General features: G+C 44.3%; 1 protein-coding gene across 7 annotated transcripts in view; it reads right to left on the bottom strand.

Moving 5' to 3' along the window:
* Positions 1-19,879: 19,879 nt before the first annotated feature.
* Positions 19,880-23,357, bottom strand: part of PRDM1 (PR/SET domain 1) — a 64,663-nt gene continuing 61,185 nt past the window's right edge. For all 7 annotated transcript variants that reach the window (XM_074923238.1, XM_074923252.1, XM_074923261.1 and 4 more), the window contains one exon: positions 19,880-22,974. In XM_074923238.1, coding sequence (XP_074779339.1) covers positions 22,399-22,974 — 576 coding nt within the window. In that variant the 3' untranslated portion in view covers positions 19,880-22,398. The remainder of the gene's footprint in view (positions 22,975-23,357) is intronic.

Below are 23,357 nucleotides of genomic sequence, written 5' to 3'. Positions count from 1 at the left end.
ATGTCAGTGCTTTCCACTTTGCAAGCCGAGTTTCTCAGCTTATGCTATAAAATCTGTTCTCCTTCCTCTGCAGGGATGTGGAAATTCAGGTTCCAGGAGAACTGTTGTTTCAGTTTTACTGGGGGAATGAACTGGTAGAAGTTTGGGAATAAAAGACGATGTTTAGAAGGCTACTTCTGGCAGAAGGTCCTTCTCAAAGCCGAGTTTAATCTTGCTGTGCAGCAAACGCTGGACAGAACTGCAGTTATGTTGAACCATCCACTCATGCGTGGAGCAAGCTTGTCCATAATGCCCTGGTGATGGTTCGGACAGGTGCTGTCCTGCTTTGCAGCGTAATGTTTAAAGGGTGTGTGATACTGAATTCACAAGATGGCACAGTTTGGTAAATGATGCATAGCCCATATGGTTTCTTTATGGGGTGACTCTTTCATAGCATGGTGCTCCATTAACATGAGAAGTATTGTTTTAATTATTTCAGCTGATGTTCCTCTGAAACTGCTCAGTGGGTAATTGTAATGGATGCGGTATGGAAATCGTTGCACCGGTAGGTACAATATCTGTTCATCTTATTTGCTTACAAATGTTCCAAGCAATCCCGTATGACACCTTCCTGCAAATGAGGTAATTCCTGCTTGGCGCTTAGGCCTCTAAAGAAGAAAACTTTTATATTGTAACATTAAAGGCAGACACTTTGTTTTAATCAGTTGCCAAAACAGCTGAAAACAATTATTAATTAATAGGAAACACTGACTTTTAACTTTGCAAGCTCTCCAAAGAAGTGTCTGTGACAACTTGCATCTGGATTTATGGATTATTTGGATATAGTGAAACTGGGCATCGTACTGCAAAGGTTGACTGCTTTAAATTCATTTTAAGTGTACACATAGCGCTCTTAAAATTAATATGTTTATAAACCTAAATTGGTTCAGTTGAATGCCTTTTGTTCTCTTTCTGGCTTCATTTGAAGCAACAACAAAAAGCTGTGCTTGTTTGTGTGTTTAACCAAAATGTTAAATGCAATTAATCTACCAAAAGCACACAAATATTTTTTGAATAATAGAGGCATCCCTTTCACAGTCTCTTTGGTATTTAGCACTATGGTTTGGAAAGTAGAAGGCAACTTTTTCACATCTCATAAATAAAATTTTTAAAATCTTTTGCTTGGCTTGTTTAATTTGAACCATTGCAATGCGGCACCCTCAGATTTTTCTTGACTGCTTTGATAAGGCTGAGGTTAGTATGTATGGTTAGGGGGAGGCAGCATTCCTAGTATTTTGGATTCTGGATCTTACTTTCCCTTCTGGAAAATATTGTGTCTGCCAAATGCAGCTCCCAATAAATAAGAAGGGGGAATGAATACTGCAGTCGGACACAGAGCCCCTCTTTGATCTGACTCGGAGGGTGATTATGTGCGGATTCATCATACAGATCTACTGGTTTTGCTTCTTTTGTCAAACAAAATAATAGAATTTCTTGGACTGTCAGAAACAGAGAATATCCAAAATATTTCAACAAGATCAGACCACAAGAGTTAGTTTGTTATCTTAATTGAGAATCTTGAGACATCCCAATTATTTTAACAATAGGAGAATGGCTGCCTAGCCTGTCTGCTTCTAGCCAGTCCACTTTTCAGTTATTGAGAAATTCTTGGGGAATACTGTGACAAGTTTAGTAACTGCAGATTTTTCATCAGTTAAAATCTCTTTTCTAGCAAACGTGAAAGACTTGCTTTATGAATTTGCTACCGAGACTGTTCTCTTTTTAAAAGTGTGTGATCTCATCTTTTATTTAAAATTCTGCTAGTCCTGCTAAACCAGCAACTCACTTTTTTTCCAGCTAACTCACTCTGAGCTCATCTTCTGTGCATGGGACTCAAGTGTTAATTGCTGAGGATTGGCTGGTCACACCGGGTGGCTTAGGTGACTGACAATTTGGGTGCGTCCAGAGTCTATGCCTGGGTATAGGGAGCCAAGTACCAGACTTCATCCGTGTCATTTGAAGAAAGGTCATCTGTTTCACTCTTTAGCATGCTTACTTCTCAGTAGTTCATAATGATTGGGAATCCACTTAGTTGTCCTTGTCATTTTGATCAAGCTTCAACATTCATAGCTATTCTATTCATCAAGCTATGGAAGACAGACATGGCTCTGTGTAGTCCTATATTTATGGTTAAGAAGGAAATTTTTATGCTGTTCAAAGGTTAAGTTGTGCCTTCAGATAATAACATTTTGCTTTTCCTGGAGTGTTTTGCACAAGTTGATCATAAAGAGATTGAACTTGTTCTTGTTTTATCAAATAGGGCTTAAATGGCTACAGAAATTATGCCTACAGGTAGTTCTTCCCACCCAGTGCTATGCTCCTGTTCGAAAGGGGGGGGTGGGTGGTGCAGACATGTAGCTGCAGCATCTTAAAAGTCAGATGTTTAGGAATGAGGGGTAGTGCTGGGTCACTGGTGAAGTGACATCTCTGGTCTTGTTGATAGTGGTCAATAATCTCAATATCAGTGACCAGCTAAATATCTGGGGATTTTATCAGCTAAACTATGGCAACTGCACTAAAATTGATGTTTGTACCTGCTGAAGTCCTACACATTTACCTTGAAATTACTTTTATTACAAATGGTGGCTTTTTGCACAAAAAATTTCATAATCTCAAAGCAGTTATCTTTCTGCAAGTAGTTAATTGGGTCGTTACCAGTTTTTCCTCAAAAGAAGGGGAAAAAATGACTAGTCTAATACTTTTCAAATGCAGACTGAAAGGAAAGAATAATTTCTTTGCAGTGTGTCAGCATTTTATATACTTCTGTTCTCTGCCACCTGCTGCTTGATATATACTGCTCAGCTGGGAGACCAGTACTAAATGTCCACCATACCAGGCATAGTAGAACAGTGAACTGCACTTGTGGCATCTCCAGGACATTGTGACCATTCATGAAAGAAAACAGTAGGTTGTTTCTTGTTACTCACTGGTGTATTAGATTTCTACTAGCAGAACAGTTTTCAGGTTTCTCGGTTGTGTGTGGCAGATGGAAATAATTGATTTCAGTATGCTCTGGGGTATTGCTATCTGAACAAGAAAAAGACAGTGCAGATTCCCTTTCCCACCACCCAGGGTTCAGGATATGCTTAGCTGGAGTGCAAAGAGGATCTGGGATGACTCCTGAGTTTAATTTTGGTGTTCTTCATTATTTCTCCACAAGCAGTTGAGGGATAAATGTAAATTCCAAATGTCAGCTTCCAGGTAAGGCGTGAATCTGATCTGTGATGGCACTTGTTGAGAATGAATTCTGAGTACTCGTAATGCTTGGTTTTTGCATGGTCTGTGATGATTCGGGGTTTGAACAGATCAGTGAGGTTCCTTTACACCAGCATTGGCTTGTGCCTTTTAGCAGTATCCTTTCCAAAGGCTGTGCCTCAGTGCCTAATCCCAGGCGCAACCGCCATGGGGCAGAAACCTTCCCCAGCTCTTTTTTTGGATTTGGACTGTTCCTCTCCAACTCTTTGGATCTGCCAGCTCTGTGAAAATAATGGGATGTTAAAATTAAAGATTAAAAAAATAAATAAGGAAATTATTAGATATGCCACCTTCAGAAGACAACTGCTGATTACAGTACACCTTTCTGTGCTGCTCTCTTTTTGACTGCTGTTTTCTGTTACTATGGTAGGATGAAATTTGTGTTATCCTATGCTTATGGGAAATGGGAACCAGCAGATAGCTAGGTATAGAAATCCAGTATTAAACAAGTGATTTATTAATTTTCTGCAGTTGTCCAAAAGGTAAAATGCCAGAGGAGTTCTCACAGCGCTCCTTTAAATCAACAAGCTGTTTCTTTTCATTTGGCCATCTTGCTTAAGATATGAAAGTGACACCTGAGTCTCCTTTGTGACTTTCATCTGTATTTGTGGAGCATTTTGCAAATGAAAACTGTGGGTTTTGCCATCTTGGTAAACAATATTGCAACCCCCCCTTCCAGAACAGGGAAATGCCTCCCTGTCCTCACAGGTAGAATTCAACAGATGCTGAATTTTACCGTTATTTTATGTCTTGTGGCATAAAAGCCACAGTACAAACATCGAGGAAAGGTCTTTTTTCTATGAAAACTCTCAAATAATCTTACCAGCAAAGCAAAACTGCTTCCTCTGTCCTGAAGAGAACTTCAGTTAGAGGCAAGGACTTGCAGCAATGAATGTGAAGGTTTGACCTAACTAGTCTTTTTTCTTTGGTAAGATCAGCAGAATAGTACTTGCTGTGGTATGTTGCTGAAATCTCCAGTTGTTATTAATCAGAGATAGAAGAAGCACCAATATGTGTTCTTTTTTTAAAAAAGAAAGAAAGGCTGATTTGAAGAAAATCAACGGAAAAGAATGCAGGAAGCTGCTGATGTGGAAAATCTTCACACCATGCCAAGACAACGTTTTTATCGAGTTTTTTCCTTTAAGGTGTCACTTTGCAAAGTTCTTGCTTATTGCATGCTGATGATAATGTTTTGCTGCTAAAGCTGGAGGAAATGAGGCTGATGAAAATTTTCTGTGTGAAAACATATAGAAGTTGACTTCAAACAGAGAAATGTCTGTAAAATGTGAATGTGGCAGAGATGTTCCACGGGAATGTTTCAGCTATCAGGAATATTAACTGCGTTGTGAGCATTTCCCCCCTCAGATTTGCATAGATGGAGATATGTTGATTCAAAACAGAAGGATTTTGATGAACAGATAGCTTCAGCCATAGCTGAGTAAAGAGGAAAAAAAGGTAGATCACATTCAAAACAACGGAAACTCAACAGCTTAATTATACTCTATAAATGGTCCTACTTCTCCACTCAGCAAAGATGGAAAAGTCCTGTCTTAGATGTTATTAGTACACATGAAACTGCAGTCTTCAAGCCAATGCCAACTGCTTCTGAAATCACAACAGTGAATACTTCAAGCTATGCTGCAGTTTCTTTTCCTGAAATCATGTGGTTTAGCCTACAAGTGAAACTTAATTGGGTCAAATGAAAAGGTTTGGATTTGATAAATAAGTTGGTATATATTTTGTGAACTGGTTTTGCTGTTCCACCTTTTCAGTCAAGAAATACTAAAAACTTTGGACAAGATGAGTTGTTAGTGAAAGTAATGCAACAGCTTAGATAATGTAACTTTCATGATGGCTAAAGGATGGCTGAACATCAATTATACATGGTCAGTAATAAGAGTAAGCTAAAATTATAGCCTGACGGTGCTTAGGAGGAGACTTGGAGTATGTGTGTAATATATTTCCCTCCTTCCAGAACTTGTTGGACTAGCAACCTGACTGCAGGAAAATCATTATCATTTAGCTTTTGTTGGCAGTATCGGCAGTGGAATCTAGGGCATAAATACATTGCTTTGTATATATCTCAGCGCAGATCTAACATGGGAAGTAAGTGAATATGGGAAAGTTTGCACTGTTGTCTCTTTTCCTTTTCTCAAACAGGAACATGAACAGCTCCAGTTTGGTCATGCTGGAAAGCAGACATGCTCTTAAAAATATTACCTTTATTTCATCCCAAATATTCTATTGAATGGAGAGATGAGCCCACATTTTTTCCAGTCTAACTCAGGGACGCTGTGGCAGACAGCAGGACGGCTCTCAAACTGCCTCGGAGGAGGCACATGAGGAAACTCATGGTTCAGAGTTTCAGACGCAGCTCATGAGCTTTGCTTGGTGGCGTATGTGGGGCAGAATTTGTTTCTTATGGTAGGTAGAGGCTACAAACAAGGAGTACTGTGGGTCTTGGTTTTAAATTTTGGAGCAGTGGAATAGCCAAGCTGCATACTGGATGCATTCAGTTCTGCCTCCTGTGAGCTAAGGAAGCACTCGTGGTGACATGTTTTGTCAAATAAATGAGCATAAGAAGACTCAGGCTAGCCCTGAGCGTGTCACTGACCACTTTGGTGGCCCTTTTTGCTTTACTTGTGAGAAACCAGGGAACTGCTGTAATCTGAAGAGCCAAGTGTTTGAGTTTGTGCCAGCGCGCACCTGTTAACAGGGCTTTGTTGTGGTCTTTGACCTCCAAACATAGATAAGCTGCTCTTGTGGGTTAGGAGATTTGAAACCGCTGGGCTGAAATCCAGCATGTTACAAGCCAAGCTCTTTACCTTTTCCTTGGTTAATAGGTGCTTAAACTATTTGGCAGAGAGCCAATGAGGTCTGCTAGGCCTGTGGTGGGGCAAGGAGTTATGTTAGAAGACCCAGTTTCCAATTAATCCAGGACCTTTGTAGCTCCATAAGTGGCTTGCCCAGAGTCAGGGCGGTGCAGGGTCACCCTTGTCTTAGGAGTGCGAGACACAGTAGGGGAGGCTTCCAGTCCTTCTAAACACACTGAACTTCAGTACAGATCATTAACATTTTGAAACTATCCATTGAAAATTGCTAGAAAATTATGTGTGTGATTATATCTCCAGGAACAGAAACCGGAGCAGAGATAAATGTCTTACGTTTCTCTCTTGGGCTGGAGTTCAGCATTGCCCTGTGCTTTCTGCTGACACTGGTTTTTGAATAAAATAGAACTTTGCATGGAGCTGTTCTTGGTGTAACTTGTGTTTAGAGGACATGAGAATGAGGGAGAACTCTTAGCCCAATGTGTTTTCTTCTTTCTGCATTTCTGATGGTAGGTACTGGATGTGGGGAAATTGCTTTGCTGCACCACTCTGGAATCGTTAGTATAGCTTTGACCGAGGTTACAGGAGATGGTCCTTGCTGCACATGTGCCTTGGCTTTACTAAGCCACGTGACTGGTTTTTATATGTTCTTGGTTCATGGCAAGTATCTTTCAAAGGTAATCTGTACCCTCTGGTGCTGAAGGGTGTCATGTGTGAAAACATGATGACCTGGTAACTCTAATATATGGCAGAGCTTTTTGGTCTAGTAGTATCACGGTGAATACCGCTTTTCAGCAACTGGGATGGGGTTTTCTAGCAAAAGGCCTGATTAACATGATACCTGTACAGTCAACTTATCAACAGATTCAAAGCCATAATTAGCAGTGCAGTGCTGGCAGTGCAGCTTCCTCTGCTTCTGGCTGCGACTGAAACAGTGGTCATCTGCAATAAAATGTGATTCGGTGTGGACCCTTGATATACTTTCTCGTTGCTTTAACAATTCTTTAACCCTTACAGGGGAGTTCAGGTCCCTCAAATTTTACTTGCTCAAAGATAATTCATTTTAAAGAAAACAGGCCAATAACAGGCTCGCACAGGAAGTTTATTCTGTTCGTTAATATAGTCTTTGTAAATATAGTGTGTTTGTTAATATGGTGTAAGTTGAGTTAAGATAAAAGATCTAAGAAACGGAACTCGGGTTTCCTGAGTCCTGTGTGGTGTATGTTTAATGAATTTTCACTTAATCATCCATTAATATGTATGATAAAAATAAACATGGCAATTGAACAGCACAGCGCTAAATACTGTATTGAAATAAAACCACACTGGGTAAACTAAAACAACTGCATTTCTTACTAATCTACATAATGCATTTAATCTAAAAGGAGAATTTATAGTATTTGAAATATCCTACCACATACTGAAACTTTTAGTGTAAACTGCCACTTTCTGACTATCACATATTGAAATACTTGTGGCGCATAGTGAAATTTATGTTACATAGTGTAAAATATATAGTGAAACCGAACTGATGTATAATGAGACACACATGTGCTTGCAATGACTTATCAGTTCTATTATTTTCTAGCTAACACTATTTTCATGATCAAGTTTTTCTGGGTCAGAGGAAGACAATGGTGAAGACCAAGACTGGTATTAAAATCGAAAGTGTAGACCCAAACTTGAACAAAAACCCCATTGAGCTGGGTTATCCTTTCTCCTTTTCAGAGATAAATTCTAAATGCAAAGTCTGTTAATGGTTACAACATGTCTCTCTTTCTCTGCCAAAGCTTCATTGTGAACATCAACATCACCCCAGCCAGGGAAATACCGCCAGCCGCAAGTGGAGAGGCCGAGTGCCCAATTCTCAGCCGTTTTACCAGTACGGGGCTGCCGCATGAGAGACCCTGATGAGGTGTGTGGAGCCTTGCAGGAGAAACCAAGCACAGGTTGGGTCATTCAGACCCATTCAGGTCTTGTGGGAGGTGGCAGCCAGGCATCTCAGGCCTGACCTCCTTCGTCCACCAGTGCTTCCAACATGCTGTGAAGGCTCAGGGTGGATGGGCAGCACTGGTGGTGGCTGCGCCCTGCAGAACTTCCTTCTCTGCTGCCTAAATTTGTGTTTTCCTTACTTAAGCCAGGTCCTGACTAGGCAGCCAAGCATCCCTGTGGGGCAGGGCGGTGAGGCTGGCTGCTGGGTGTGTCCCACTGCTGGCAGGAGAGGGCTGTGGCAGCCAGTCCAGCAGCCACTGGCCTCCCAGCGACCTGGGCGCTGCTCTGCGGGGCTGTCATTTGCAGTTCACACTTGCTCTCCAACCTCAGCAATGGTTTGGGCTGAGGATGTTGTCTCGTGGCCTAGCTGACTTGGGAGCCGGTTTTGTTCCTGTCCTGGTGGACCGTGGTCTTGAAGGTCCCACACAGCTCAAGGATGTAGGACTTCTCCAGCCTTGCCTGCTCCTGTCCAGAGCTTCCCACCAGACTTGGACCGCAAACAAAGTGATGTCTCTGAGAACTGGCCAAAAAAGAAACCAGGATCCCAATGCTGCTCAACCAGAAGAAGGGGAAATAAACCACAAATCACACATCTTGACCAGTCCTACTCCAGGCTCCATGGAGGGGTTTCTCTTATGGGTTATCTTTTACCTGGTTTTGTACCGGTGGTAGTATGACCAAAGCATTTAACGCTCAGAATGTGATAACAACAACAAAGTTCCCTCTTAGTGATCTGCCTCAATAGCACTGAAGTCAAGGTGTGTTTGCTCCATCCTAGCCATTGGACTAGTGGCCTTTTGCTAAACCAAAACAATCTAGGCCATACTGAAACTGAAAGAAGACCTTCCTACTTCACGGCTCTTGTGCAATCGATGCTCATCAAGGGTGGTTGAAGGCATAAGACAAAACACACCCTGTGTTTGAGGGTAAGGTACATTAACCTTTCCACTTGGAATGCCTAATTGCTCAAATATTGCCAACATTGTTCAAACTGCCAGATATGTTAGGGAACAAGCAGGACTGGAGGGACAACTCTATATAAGGGGTATGACAAATTTATTGAGTAAATTGTATGGGAGTGCTTAACCCTTCTCTCTGTTCTGTTTTTTGTAAGGACTACTGCCAAGTAGGGTTGATCATGACTAATTCATGTGAGGAAATAGCACAGAGGAGTTAAACAGCAACAACCAGTTTAATTTCACTTGTTACCAATAAGGCCTAACTTAAGTTTCAAAAGGAGATGAAAGGTAAATCTGCCATTTGCTCTCTATGTTTTAAAAGCTGCAAGAGAGCTTGAAGAAACATGTGTGTTAATGCCACCTCTGCCTTTAGAACAGGGGGAGGAGACAAACACAATTTAATTTCCATGTGTACCAGAACAAAAGTTCTCCAAGGCATTGACTTGATCTTTTGGTTTTGTTCTTCCCCATTCCTAGCTTTTAAAAATTATTCTAGAGCGGTATGTTAGTTATCCCTGAAGAAGGGCAGAGCATGTGCAGGCTCCTACATGTGTCAATGCCAAAACGGACCAAGATGATATAGGAACAATAAAGAATAAATTGTCTTGAGGGAGAAGAAGTAAGCAGGAGACATATCATAAGTATGTGAGCATCAAACCTAGGAAACAACATATTAGGCATGAATGTTTCACAGGTGTTACAATCACTTGCTACCTCTTTTTTGACCTGTCTTCTTATCTCCCCTGAATCAAAGGGTGTGACAATGCTGACAGTGAGTGGACGAGGTACTATGTATTTAGACAACATCGTAGAAGATGATCTGTTGACAGGGAAACAGAAACCTTTCATAATGCTAGGAGGAAAATTCGTACAGTAATCCCAGAATAATAGATTTTTAATCCTTGATTGTTTCCTTGTATTATACAAACTACTGAGTGTCATCCACTCCTTTGAACCCCTCTGCAACTTCGCTGAGATAGACCATTTCCTTTTGAAAGATGCTCGGTCCATACTGAAACATTTACAGATTCCTTCATCTCTGTGGTTAGATTGCATAGACCAAAAATACTGCATCTTTTCAAAGGCAGTATATAGAATTATTATCCCTTTGAGCTAACTTTGGTAAGCCAAGCATATGGCTGAGCTTTCATAAGATCAGGTTTAAACACAGCTCTCTTCATTTAAAATGCTTCTTCATAAACCGGTTTTGATTTAAATGTCCACTACGTGAGCTGTAGATGAAGTCTGTCCAAAATCAGGCTGCCAAGCTGTATCTGCCCTCTGTTGAGCTAGGTGACTCCTTGTGAGGAGGCTGGAGGCAAATGGTTCTTGTATACATTTGCAGCTTAGCAGTTTTCTCAGCATCTATGGTAAAGCTGGTGGTGACCACTTGACAGTAAAGGGGACACTGCTGCTAGTATGGGCCCAGTTATTTTCTTTCCTGGCTGTCTGTATCCAACCATGGATATGTCAGTGCGCTAACAAGAGCACCATCTCCACATCACTGGATTTTCAGCTCCAGGAAGAAGTATTAGCAAAGTAAGATGTGTCAAAATAAGGAAAACCCAAAAAAAGGGAGTAATTTGGCACTATCAACCCAGCAAAACATTGAGGTGAGCTTTGGCAGGGTGGTAGCAGGCTTCTGCGGAGCCACAAAGCATTGTGGATGTGTGTTTGTCAAGTCATGGGTGAAATTTCATGCCTCAGAGTAAAGTCAGAGATGAGAAACACTGGGCCTTTCAACGTGGGAGAGCTGAATCTACCAAAATAGTTTCACTTTGCATCTACAGACTGTGAAAAGATGTTCTTCCTTTTTCTTTTTTTTTTCTCTTAGTGTTTCATCTCACCCTTGCCCTTAGTTGTGTGGTCCCCTTGCTTAGGAGGCACCAGGTTTTTCAAGGAAAAGGCAGCGTTTCACTGCTTCCCTCCAGCAGGAAGTCTCTCTCTGGGGAGACTGAGGAAGCCAGTGGCCACCTTCCACCATGGCCGGTGGCTGGCAGGGCTGGCAGGGAGCCGGGAGCCCGGAGCCCCAGGGATGCTCACCGAGAAGGCAAGAGGATGGGGCTGGGCGCAGGGAAGGGGAGGATGAGAAAGGTAACAGGGACGAAGAGAAAGAGTGTGGGGCTCACCACCTGCCTGTGCTAGTCTACATGATGGGTGACAGGCTGCTGCTCCTGGCAGCAGTGCCATGGCCAGCAGAGCTGGCAGCTTGATTGGTGGAAAACACGGTTGACATACCACAGGCCAGCCATGGAGCGGGACAAATCTCATTGGTGTACGTGCTTTCCGAAACCCAGGATCTTGCTCAGGCAGCCTTGGAGAACAGCACCGAGATGGAAAGTTCAGACACTCAGAAGATAAGAAAAGGCGCAATTAATGTGTGTAATGACGTGGTCTTTGCAGGATGCCTGTTACCTTTCCTCATGGCCTTTGGCATCGGGAACCAAAGGAGGCTCTAGTCTGTAATCCCCACACCTCAGTGGTGGTCTCTGTTGAAAGGGGTGGGGGTAGACGGAGGGGCTGTCTTGGCCAGGAGCTGGGTGCTACCTGAGGGAAACACGGTTTTTAGTGGCTATTACCCAAGGAGTTGTGCATAGCACAGAGCAAGTCACTTAACCCGAATTTTCACAGGCAGCAAAGCATAGTACTCTCTGGTTTTAGGTGCTCAGTCTGAAGGCATTGAGGATTCCCAGTGATACCTGAAGCTAGGATGAGATATGCTACAGTCAAATAACATGTCAGTTGGGATAAACTGCCCTGGAAAGTCTGGGCACCCAAAGAGAATATTTGACTTGCAACTCCTGTATTTTGTTTCTTTTTCTGTCATGCATAGGGATACCACCTTCCTCTCCCACGTGGACGTTGAGTGACACAGGTGAGGCCTTCAGCCATCCTCCTGATGAGCCCACCAAAAGCACCGAGAAGCAACGGGCTCCAGCTGGAGAGGGGGCAGGAGCACAAAGGCCGGAGCCATGTGGCCATCAATGGAGGAGGGAGGAGAGGGAGGGCATCCCTGCCCTATCCCGCAGAGGATGATCATCTCCCACCTTGTGCGCCGATTGAGGTAGAAGTCCTGTGGGAAAATCGGTGTGTGATCCTGCAAGCAAGGGCTGCTCCTGAAGCTTACGTGTGGACAAGCTTAATTAATTCTGGTATTTTGTAACTTTTTGGTGCTTGACATTGCAACCTTGTTTGCGTTGTGTTAATGTGGGGAGAGGGGGGTGTGTGTGTATGTGAATGAGTGAAAGTAGCATCAGTGTTTTGATTAGAACTAGGTTTCCAGCAGGTACAGACGCACGTCTGACCTGATACCTGTTTGTTTCCAAGCGATGTGAAGTGAAGGCTCACTCAGTTTCAGCACACTTCTGGGGGCCCGGGCTTTTAATAGCGTGTAATACTTTTGGCAACAGATGAGAGCTAATATATTGTGTTTAAATCTGGGATGAGTTGTTGACCAGCTGTGGTCTATGTGCAGAGATATCAAATGCTTTTCTTTGGATAATGTCAGCTCCAGCCTGCAACCCACATGTGGGTCAGAGGCAGGACTGAAGACCAGCAGAAATAACCCATTTAATCTCATGAAGCCATGTCTCTCCTGCAGAGCCTTTGGTGCAGTTGTCCTCTAACGATTTAAATATTTCAGAAAGTTCTGGGTGACCTGGTTCCTTTTTCAGTGGGTCGATGCTGGTGGGAGGTTTCTGCCCTTCTGTCTGCACCAGAGAGGTAAATTAGTTAAGCAGAGGCATGAATTATTTGCATGCAGCTGAGGTGGTGAATGTGTTATCTTAACAGCAGAAAAGGAAATGGTTCTCTATAGATTATTAGTTACTGAAAAAGCAAAGGCATGTCTTTTGTTGCCACCACACCACTGGTCTGACTGTTGAGTAGATACGGATCAATATCCCCCCTTCCTCCTCACCCCCCTCCCTCTTCACATTTTCACTTAGGCCGAGGTGAAGAGGTTTCACTTTAATTTATGTCATTCTTGTATTGCCAAATGGCATGCCAGAGCAACCGAACCAGGCGTGATCTGACTCTCTGTTGTGTGTTCTCACATGCAATCCCCTCGTGGGAAAATGCTGAGAGAAAATGGAAATTTAAGCTGTGCACCTAGCCACTGTGGTTTTTTGGGTTTTTAATAGTGCTTCATTTGTAAGCTCCTTGGGGCAGAGAGAGTTTTTGTTGCGTTCAGGGTAGTCACAGTCCGTAAGTGAGGACTTCTAAATATTATGATATTGCAGATAGTACTGTAAGCAACTTGTTCTCTCTATGAACAACAATACATGCTGTTACATACTGGTGGATCTCAAAACAAGGTACAAATATTAGTCTTACACCACAACTTGCACAAGTCTTGTACCTATTCTACAAATGAATTGGGCGTTGTATGGGAAGGTCAACTGACTTGTTCCAGACCTTGCCACCAGTTAGTGATGGTACCAAAACCAAAACCCAGCTGTCTTGGCTCCTGGGTCCCTGTCCTTGCTGCAAAACATCGCTCTGGCCTTGAAGTTCTGAAATTTCTAGATAAAGTTTTTCTTTAAATCTCCATTGTTAGATAAGCTTAAACTTGGATACCTTCCCCTGTGTAGATGCACATCACCGCCTTAGTATTTAGATCGAACTAAACAATTACATTGAAAATTAATTAAAAAAAAAAAAAAAAAGCATTAGGAATTGCACCAGACTTAAATACCCCAGATCTGGGGGAAATGAGAACCTGTAGCTGAACTCTGTGTCTGGGTCCATCCCTGAATGTATTTTTGGAGACTCAGATGGGATTGATGCATTCCCTTGTAGCTAACGGGCACACAGGGAGTTGGCGGACAGGGGGCCAGCAGCAAAGGACTGAGATTTAGGATGTTCATGTCTAACAAGGCTCTTTTAGAGTGTGTTGCAGGGGTTAGTGCTGCTTCAGAAGAATGGGTTTGATGGTCAGGGAGGGTCCTTTTTTTCTGGCCTCCTTAGTTTGGACAAGGAGCTGAGATTTTGTAGGAAATCAGTGCTCACTGTGCCTCCAGCATGGTCTGCACCCTTCACTCCTCAGCCTGCCTCTCTGTCGGATGCTCGCTAGCAGAGTTGGCTGCCCTAAACAGCAGAAGGGCCTGTGCCGCGTTTCCCCTGCCCCAGAGGAGCCTGGACCACTTGTGCATGGCAGGGCAGAGGGAGCTGTACCTGCAGCCACTGTTCCACCACATCTCCTGGGCTCCTTTTTGAGCTCAAGCAAGACAAGTGTCTGTGCAGCAAACAACACAGTCATTCCTGAATGTTGTACTGGGGAGGTGGGTGGGATTAAAAACCTCAAACAGATCTGAGGGAGGGAGCGAATCTGCATGTTGCTCTGAGGTGTTATGTAGGTCATAATTTGAGAAATGCTCAGGAATTTTACGAACAAGGGTCCCAGTGAATTGAAGAGTGTGGCACCCAAAGAGGGTGAGAGGAACTGGGGTGTCCCAGGGGAGCTGCACGGAACTCCTCCTGAACGGCTCCAGACTTGGGGGGGGAGTGTTTTTCTGTAGATTTCAGCAGCAACTGCTGAGACTGCTGTGGGGTCTCTCTCTTCAGGGAACAGGCTTTTCTCAAGAGTGATGATGGAACACAGGGGCTGCTGTCATGGGGCCGGTGGCCACACAGGACCTCCAGTAGGGAGTCACAGGGATGGAGGACATGGAGCATCTCTCAGTCACAGCCCATCTGGGGACAGCCAGATGGGCAGCACAGGCTTTGGTGCGTAGTCTAAAAGATGGGCGTTTTTAGCAAGCCAATGTAAAGACAGCAAAACTCATTTGGAAATCAGCTGCAAGGCTGGGCATAGGGATTACTGTTGAGACCACAAGTCTCTGGAGCCAAACTAGATCTGCTTCCCAAGGGCCATGGTAGTACCTGCCCTGCCCTTCCCTTGCTGCCATCTCTAATCATGGGCACAATTTTGGTCAGTGGCTCACAGCCAGGCTTCCTCAGGGCCAGCCCAGGGAGGAATGGGGATGGGCAAATGCCTCCTGAAGCTGCCCAGTTTGCAGCAGTCAAGCCAGGCCCCTAGTGCTAGGGCATTGGTGCACGGCACCAGAGGAGATGGTGCAGGGTTTTAAGGCGGTGGGGATGTAGGAAAAGAGTCCCAGCCCCAGGGTCCTGGCCAGCACCTCTCAGGGTGGTGCCGAGGTTGTGGCTCTCAAGGTGACTTATTGCCCCACTGATTGGGGTGCAAGGGTTTTGGTAGATTGGGATGCTCTGGTGAGAAAAAGCCCTCTGGTTGTCACCTCACTCGCTTTCCTGTGCTTAGAGCGTAGTTTCTCAGTTTGCAGTGTCAGGGGGCCAGGCGCACCGTGAAGCTATATGGATTCTGTGTTGATAAGGCGAGTGCAAACTGTCCCCACAGCTCTCGAGAGCAGAATCAAACTGAAACTTACCACTCAGAGTAGAAAGCACATAACACCCACAGCTACAGACATGCACAAATTGCTGCAATATAGGTTAGAAAAGGAGCCCTGTTCTGCACCCTCTGGTCTCATTAAAAACACACACACGCACACAAAATCTTCTCTGAATGACTACAAGCACCAGAGTGTGTTCCCTCTTAAACACCCAACTAACTTGTAACGGCTTGTTAAAAAGGCAAATCTTCACTTTTCATGTATTCTTGCTCCCTTTCACACCTGGTTGCAGTTTCTACAACATTTTTAACTTTTGTTTTTTTCATGACCAGTTGTGAGTAAAGTGAGACCTCTTGGGGACACCACCCAGCCCAGTTAACTGGGTCCCCGCCTGGGGACACGGCTCCAATGTGGCCAGAAGAAACCAAACCTTCCCTGCTTACTAAAGAATTTCTGCAGGGGACTTTGAGACTAACAAGAAAAGCAGATCTTGTCTGTGAAGATGCACAAGACCTGTTCCTTTTAGGAAAAAAAGGCCATCTGAATACACAAGGTAGACTAAGGATGGGGGAAAGCAAATGTTTCCTGCAGTTCACAGTGGGACAGTCCTCATGCAGAAAGTTTTGCTATAGGAAAGCTATAGAGAAGTTGGAAACCGAGATTATAGTATCCAAGAAATCCTGTATGGACTACTGCCTGCTGGGCTTCAATTCCTGCCCAAAAGCTACTCACTGCTTTGCTCATTTAAGTTAGGATTTACCATGTAAAACTCAACCGGTAAAGGCAGGAACCTTGGGATCTCCCTAACCCTAAGTCTGGTATCACATTGTGACAACTGAGTCCTCAGAATGGACAAACAGGGAAAGAGGTTTTCAGCCTTTGATTTTGCTGTGTGTGGTTTCAATATTGTAGGAATCGCTGCTCACAGTTCAGCCACTTTGAGGCAGGAATGCTGTAAGGAATCTCACTTGGTCCTTGGATAAGGAAATGATCAAGGACTTGCCTATTCACAATTAATGGAAAAAAAAGCTGAAGGCCTTTATTAATTATTGCACAATAAGGAAGTCATACTGGTTTGGCTCCCTTCAATAGGGCTATTTGGTCACACCTACCTAAGTGGTTTGGCATCCCAACCATCTCCCCGCGCACAGCTGGGGAGGAGGAGGGAAATGCCACCACGGTGCCTGGCGGCCAGCTCATGGGGCAGGGGGAGCTCTGAGTGCCTATCTCCCTTTCCCAGAGGACCAGGCATCTCTTTTTAGAGATCTCTGCCCAACGAGTGCCACCTGTCCCTATGTTCAGGGGTTTCTGCCCCAAGTCCTGGCAGCAAAAAGGAGCAGAAGTTCATGTGTGCCCTGTACCAGAGTTTCCACCCTGCCAGCTGTGGGGATCCCTTCCAGGAAGGGGGAGAGTTTCCTCTCAGGAAAGTGTGCCCAGTTACTGCAGCGCCTTTTCCTTCTGCCGGGTTTCTGCTCAGGGCCTGGCTTACCTCTCATGACAGCCAATCTGTTTAACCCCCAGCTCTAGAGAGCAGTTTGTGACCAGATGTGATGGCTGGCAGGCGCTTCTGAAGTGCCAGGAGACAGATAGTCAAGTGCTGGGCTTTGGCTGGCACATGGGGCTGCACCGCTCTGCCCTCAGAGAGCAGGCCAGGGAGAATTTTATAGCCAGTGGTAGGACAACATCAGCACGGGATGAGCGACAGGAGCCCAGGCTATGTCTCAGGTACCTTTCCTAGGTGAGCTTGTGCAGGCTGAAGTTTGCAGAGCCGAGGGACCCGAGCCCACTGAGCCTGTGCTGCCTGGAGGTGGAAGGCATCATCTAATCTTCCCTGCACTGGGTTTTCCTGCACAGAGCACCATTCAACCTGTGCCATGCTGCACCTTGTCACGGTGGAGGTAAGGAGGCTTGCCTTTGAAGCAGAAGGCAATGTCTGATTCCACGTGTCTCTAACTAATCGACATCTGACCCCTCTAGCATCGGACAAGAATACAACTTTGGATCCAAAGTAGGCACCAAGACAGCAAGGGCTCGGTAAGGATTAGCAGCTCCTCTACCCTTTGGCCACTACTGTGCATTGCTGGGAGATCTTCCCCAGCTTCTTTTAAAAATGCGTGAAGGCATGTTGGAAACTCTCAAGCCTTCAGCTATTGACTGCAGTTAGTGCAAACGTGGCCTCAGTGGGTGTGCGAATGTGCTATTTGCCAGCACTGACATGTGCTGCTCCCCAACAGGATCGGCAGCCGTGCTGTTTTGCAGGATGGCCCTTTGTCAGCAGCTGATGAAAAATTGAACACCCATGTTTTTGGGAAGTGTCGCATCTTAGACAAAAGGTCATGTTTTCCCACTGTTCAGGCAGGACTGGTTAGTGCTGAAGCTGCCAAAATTTCCATCTGTGCCCACCACATCCTAGCACAGGCAGCTGCCTTTTCCATGCCAGCCTACCCTGGCCCCACGCAGAGGAGGGAGACCTCTGTCTCAGTGCCAGGGCAGTTGCCTCAACGCCATCGGTGAGTTTTTCTTAGGCCACCATGATGGCTTGTGTTTTGCAGATACCTGCCTGGTGACAGGCACATTCCTCGGCCGCACCACATCCACTCAGCCCCAGCTCATGCAGTAATTAGCCAAGTGTTTCCTGGCTGCCTTTAATTACAGCCACAACTATTTCCCTCACTCTAACATAACGCCTCTGAACGACAGCAAAGGTTTTGGGCTGCGTCCTGTGTGGAGCGCGGTCCCAGCACGTGTTGGGATGCAGCCGTGCACTGGCTCATACCCCCTCAGTGAGTCACGTTTTTAGTTTTTAACCTCAAGATTGTAATTGTCTGTGCTGGGAATTAGCGGTGTCTCCCCCAGCACCCAGCTGAGAGACACAGAGCTTTATAAACCAGCCAGAAGGGCAGGATCCTCCTTAAATCTGTGTTTTAGTCTATCATCTCAGCTGTAATTTGCCCTATCCTGTGGCAAAGCAGCTCATCTGGCAAAGCCATGGAAGGAAAGTGCACGTCGCCTTCCTGGGCTTCATGCTTGGCCCCCCAGCATTTTCATGCTGATGGCAGCAAGGTGGGCATTGAGCCCGCCTGCCCACAGGCAGCCCATGGCTCTGTGCTGGGGGCACATGGCCTTGCAGGGCTGTGTTCTATGGCAGCCCCCAAAATGGCGGGGTTTCTCCCCCCGCACCTTGCTAACGCTGTTGCGGTTAGCTGACCTGGTGGTGGTGGTGTTGCCATGGCTGAAACCCGCCGCAGTTCTGGTCACAATACACGCCTTCAGCGGCTTCCAGCCGGCTTGGGGGCTGCCAGAAATCAACGCAGCAGCTGCTGGGCTCAGCCTCGCAAGGCTGTGATCTATAACGTGCATTGTCTTTTTATGTAATGTGTTTTATTAAACATCTTCTAAAGCTTACAAGTGTCCCCAGGACATAACTCTCCAGCACAACGTAACGCTTTGCCAAGTAATGAAGTATGATTTATGGCGGTAATGGTTATCCTATGGTTTTTTAAAAAAAATTATTACAGCAATAGCTCTGTCGAATATAGGAATATAACATGCTGCATTTGGCACGTTTATGACAACAGTGCTCTGGTTTTCTTAACTCCACAGTTTGGAGTTGGCAGTATTTCAAATTCTTGAGACAGATGTTTAAATGAATTTTTTAAGAGGACAGTGAAATACTTTTAAAACATCATACGGTGCTGAGTGTCTCAATATGAGCAGGAACATTATTTCTTTAACGTTCAGGTAGGGAAGGGCAGCACATGGCCTCTCTGGTTTAGATCTCACAGTAAATGATGGAAGTAGCAAATGTTGAATTAGCTTTCTGGGGCATCCTGGCCTGCTGTTACTTTTTGGCTGAGGTGGTGGAGGAATGGACACTTGACCTCCTGGATTTAGTTCGCATTCACGTCTCCTTTGTGAGCAGTGAAAACAGATCCACATTTGTTTTGAATGCAGTTCCCACCATGTTGATAAGAGGACTAAGTGGTCTCACGCTGACATTTTGAGTGTGTCATTGTGGTCCCAGTGGTTAGGGTTTCAGGCCAGAAATGATAATCATTTGGAAAAATGTAAATGAGAACCCTGGTCACATATTGGCGACAGTGTTCAAATATTTCCATTGAAACATTGAAAATTCTTGTTGTTTTTTTTTTTTTTTTTAAATCAGTGGGTTTTTTTAAAGGTGTCATCTAAAACTGAGCACTGTAATTAACAAAGCCAGGATGTTCGGCTCTGGCATTGCTGTTTGCAACTTTCAGTCGTGGAAAATCAGAGCCTGCAAAGGCGTAAGTCAGTCGGCATTGCTGGGGACATCGTCCCCCTTTGAGGCTGGGAGGGGAAGGCGCCCCGCAACCAGGCTGCACATGCAGTTGGTGCAGAGAGATTGAAGACAAGGGAAACATCAGTAAAGCAATGAACACTTATATTTAATTTACATTTGACAATTTGCACATAAATAATGATGTAAACCAATACGTAAACATATGATAGTTTGTTGTTCTAGCAAAGTAAAAAGCCTGTTAACTTTGGTCAGAGTCTTTCTTAAGAGAGACAAAAAAACCCCAAAACACTGTTGATTGTTGCTACATTCACATGTAAAACTTCTAAGGGAAGGGGAGAACAGTAAAGAGAAGTAACAATTCTTAAAGCTGATGCATATAAATTCTTGTAAAATTTGTATCAAATACAAGAAAGCACTACAGGCAAATAATAGGAAAAGTGTGTGTCCAGTGACAGAGTAGTGATACTTTGGTTTATCCTACAAGTAAGTACTATATTTATGAACTATTGCTACATTTAAAAGATGTCAGCCTCACAATTTGCAGGAGTGGAAATGTAATGAACTGTAGTCCTTCAAAAGCTGTGTTGAGAGACTTGTATTTCAGGATTGTTTGGTTTTTAACAGAAGGCATTAAAATGAAGTTTGCTGAAAAAAAGATCACCAAATCCTGGGTTGCTGAAGTGGGCTATTTTAAAATTTGTTAAGAACGTAACCAGACAGAAAAATATAGGTGGAGGGGAGGTGTGTAATAATGCTAGTTGACCATGCAACTTGTTAATGGCAGGGTAAAACGAGACAAGGGGCTCATCCCAGCTACTTTCCGTCCTGCCCTTCACGGTCTTTTGTGAACACACCACGCATGGGTCGTATTTGGCTCCTTTTCAAGTTCTTTCAGTTACATTTTCTGGCTGTTTGCTCACTGACCACCCGCCTCCTTCCGCCCAGTACAGACTGCCAGGAGAACAGGGGACTGGTGACCCCCGTCCTGCAAACGGGGTCATTCCCACTGAATTTGCCGAGTCACCACATGTGGGTGACGTTATTCACAGACGGTGTTTGCAAGTTCAGGCTTCAGCTGGGGAGCTGCGCATGCGTACTCGCAAGCCATAAATGCCTTAGTACAACCTTCTGGTTTTGAGGTCACTGGTAATATGCAAAACTGGATAACATTTGATTTTCACACTTAGATGAAAAATAGGTTTTATTACATGGTTTGGCTCACAACTTAAGTGGTATAAATATATATACATATACATATATAGTATAGTGGTATAAATATATCTATAAATATACATGTATTCTTTGCTACACCTCAAACATCACCGTATCATCTTTGGGCTTAGCAATACAAAAAGATAAAAGGACGTGCATTCTATCTTTCCCTGTGCACATTTTGGTTTCTTTTCTAAAGTAGCAAAGCATTTAGATAAAACAGCATTGTCTGCACCACTGGACACAAGCACTGAGGTAATTGTTGTTCAACAACTTTGCAATGCCCTTTTCTTCTTTAATTAAATTAACCACAAAATGTACAAACACAAATACTGAGAAAAATCTGAGTCGTACAGGAAGGAAGAAAAAAAATGTATGTGCCAGGAAAGGACTTTGTTCCCCACTTCTACCCAGGCAAAGTGGGAGAGGAAAATACAAGTAAAACCAAACCCCTTCTTTCTCAGGGAATCTGACCATTGTTTTTTTATCCCTGGAAGGCTCTGGCCAGAAAAAAAAAAATAAAAAAAGAAGAAAGAAGTCTGCCAAAAACCTCCTTGTAGGCAGAATATTAAGAATATTCGTGTGTTTGCTTTTAAACTGCTTTTGGAAATAAAAGAATGTTAAGTGATATTTTATTTTGGAAGAGCCACTTTTAACCTGATGCATTCCTTTGGTCATAAAGTTATATGACAATGTGTGGGGCTAGAGCTGTTTTCTAAAAACCTGGGGTATTGTCCACGGCAGGTAGGTGTGTGCTGTGCCACATCTGTTCTGGGTAGAGCTGCAGGTAAAAGAATCTCTCTCCCATCCTCAGAGAGGCAGGAGTAGCAATTTCTTCCCTGCTTGCTGCTACTCTGGGTTTGTCTGGGGTTTTTTTTTCAATTCCCAGGGGGGTGATTTGCAATAAAAGTACACAGCATTTTTTTCAAACCAACGGATCAAGGATTCTGTATGTCAAATGTCCAACTTTGGCAATATGAAAAACCACATTTGTTTAAAAGACATCGGTGCATAAAACACATTTACTGAAACCCCAATCTTAGGTTCTTAAAACAGATGTGCAGAAAAAAATATCTACAAAGAATGGCCATAAAACAAAAAATAAAAACATTTAAAGTAAAAATTACAATGAATTTTCCAGTCATTGTAAACATTTTCCTAATTATTGCTTTTAGAACGATTAATTGCATAATAAATTATGAAGTACTATCATTGAAAAAATAATTATGGATAGATGATTGTCTTTTAGTAACTGGCGAGGCAATGCACAGTCCTTTGCCCCTTTTTATGCCCTGAGAAAACAGTAACTTTGGAGTTCCTTCTTTCAGCTGGAGAGCGTAGGGAAACTACTGTAAGCCAAGATTGCTTTGCAGCATTGGAACTATGTACAAGCAACTGCTACAGGCACCCTGACTTGCCAAGTCATAAATTAAAAAAAAAAAAAATCACTTTGCCAAAAAGTCTTAAGGGTCCATTGGTTCAACTGTTTCTTGCTTGACCTTTACAGGTAACAGAGGTAGTGGGTGACCGTGAGGCAACTTCATAATTGACATATCTGACGACTCGTAAAGGTTGCATCCTGAGGAGATAAGTCCATTTCCCAGGTTCCTCTGTAGAGATGCCTTCAGATTAGCTCCTTCCATTTCCCTCCTGAGCATGGTCAGTATATCCTTCTCCACAATCGATGTTAAGTCGATATTGTCCTCCACTTCTTCCAACTTGTCAGCATTGTCACTGATGTCGAACTTCTCGATCTCCTCGTTGATTCGATTCAGGTCCTCCATGGAGAGGCCGGAGGCAGGGGCGACGGGGCAGTTGCCCTTCAGGTGGACCTGGAGGCTGCAGAGGTGAATGTAGCTCTTGTGGCAGTGGATGCATTTATGGGGACGTTCCCGGGTGTGGAGACGCTTGTGCAGCTTCAGGTGCACAAACTGGGTGAATTTGGCTGGGCAGAGCTTGCACTGGTAAGGCTTCTCTCCAGAGTGGAGCCGCAGGTGGGTTTTGAGATTGCTGGTGCTGCTGAACCGCTTGTGACAAACCTATAAAGTGGGGGGGGGGGGGGGGGGGGTGTGTGTGGCAGAGAAACAGTGAATGAGTGGGAGGGGATTTTATGGCTTAAATACAGACACCTAGGAGGAGACGGCAGGATGAAGCAGCAGCTTTTTATATCTTCACACTTTCTCACAAAGGGACAAAAATCCCCACCTTTTTTATTTAAATATTGATGAACAGCATTTTGAATATGGCCAATGGCAAAACTGTATCAGGCAGATGTTGCTCTAGCAGGCTAAAGGGAACACTGCTGTCTCACAGGCGCTGCTGCACCAGGGCTGGAAACGGCTAAGAGACTCTAGCCCTGAGCAGCCACAGGTTTGTGATGCAGCCCTCCCCGCACGCCATATGGGGTGTGCACGAGCCCTGA

Source organism: Athene noctua, chromosome 1 (genome assembly GCF_965140245.1).
Source record: "Athene noctua chromosome 1, bAthNoc1.hap1.1, whole genome shotgun sequence".
In the NCBI taxonomy this organism is placed as follows: Eukaryota; Metazoa; Chordata; class Aves; order Strigiformes; family Strigidae; genus Athene; species Athene noctua.
The sequence above is the reverse complement of the archived record's forward strand: the minus strand, read 5'-3'. Positions and strand labels throughout refer to the sequence as shown.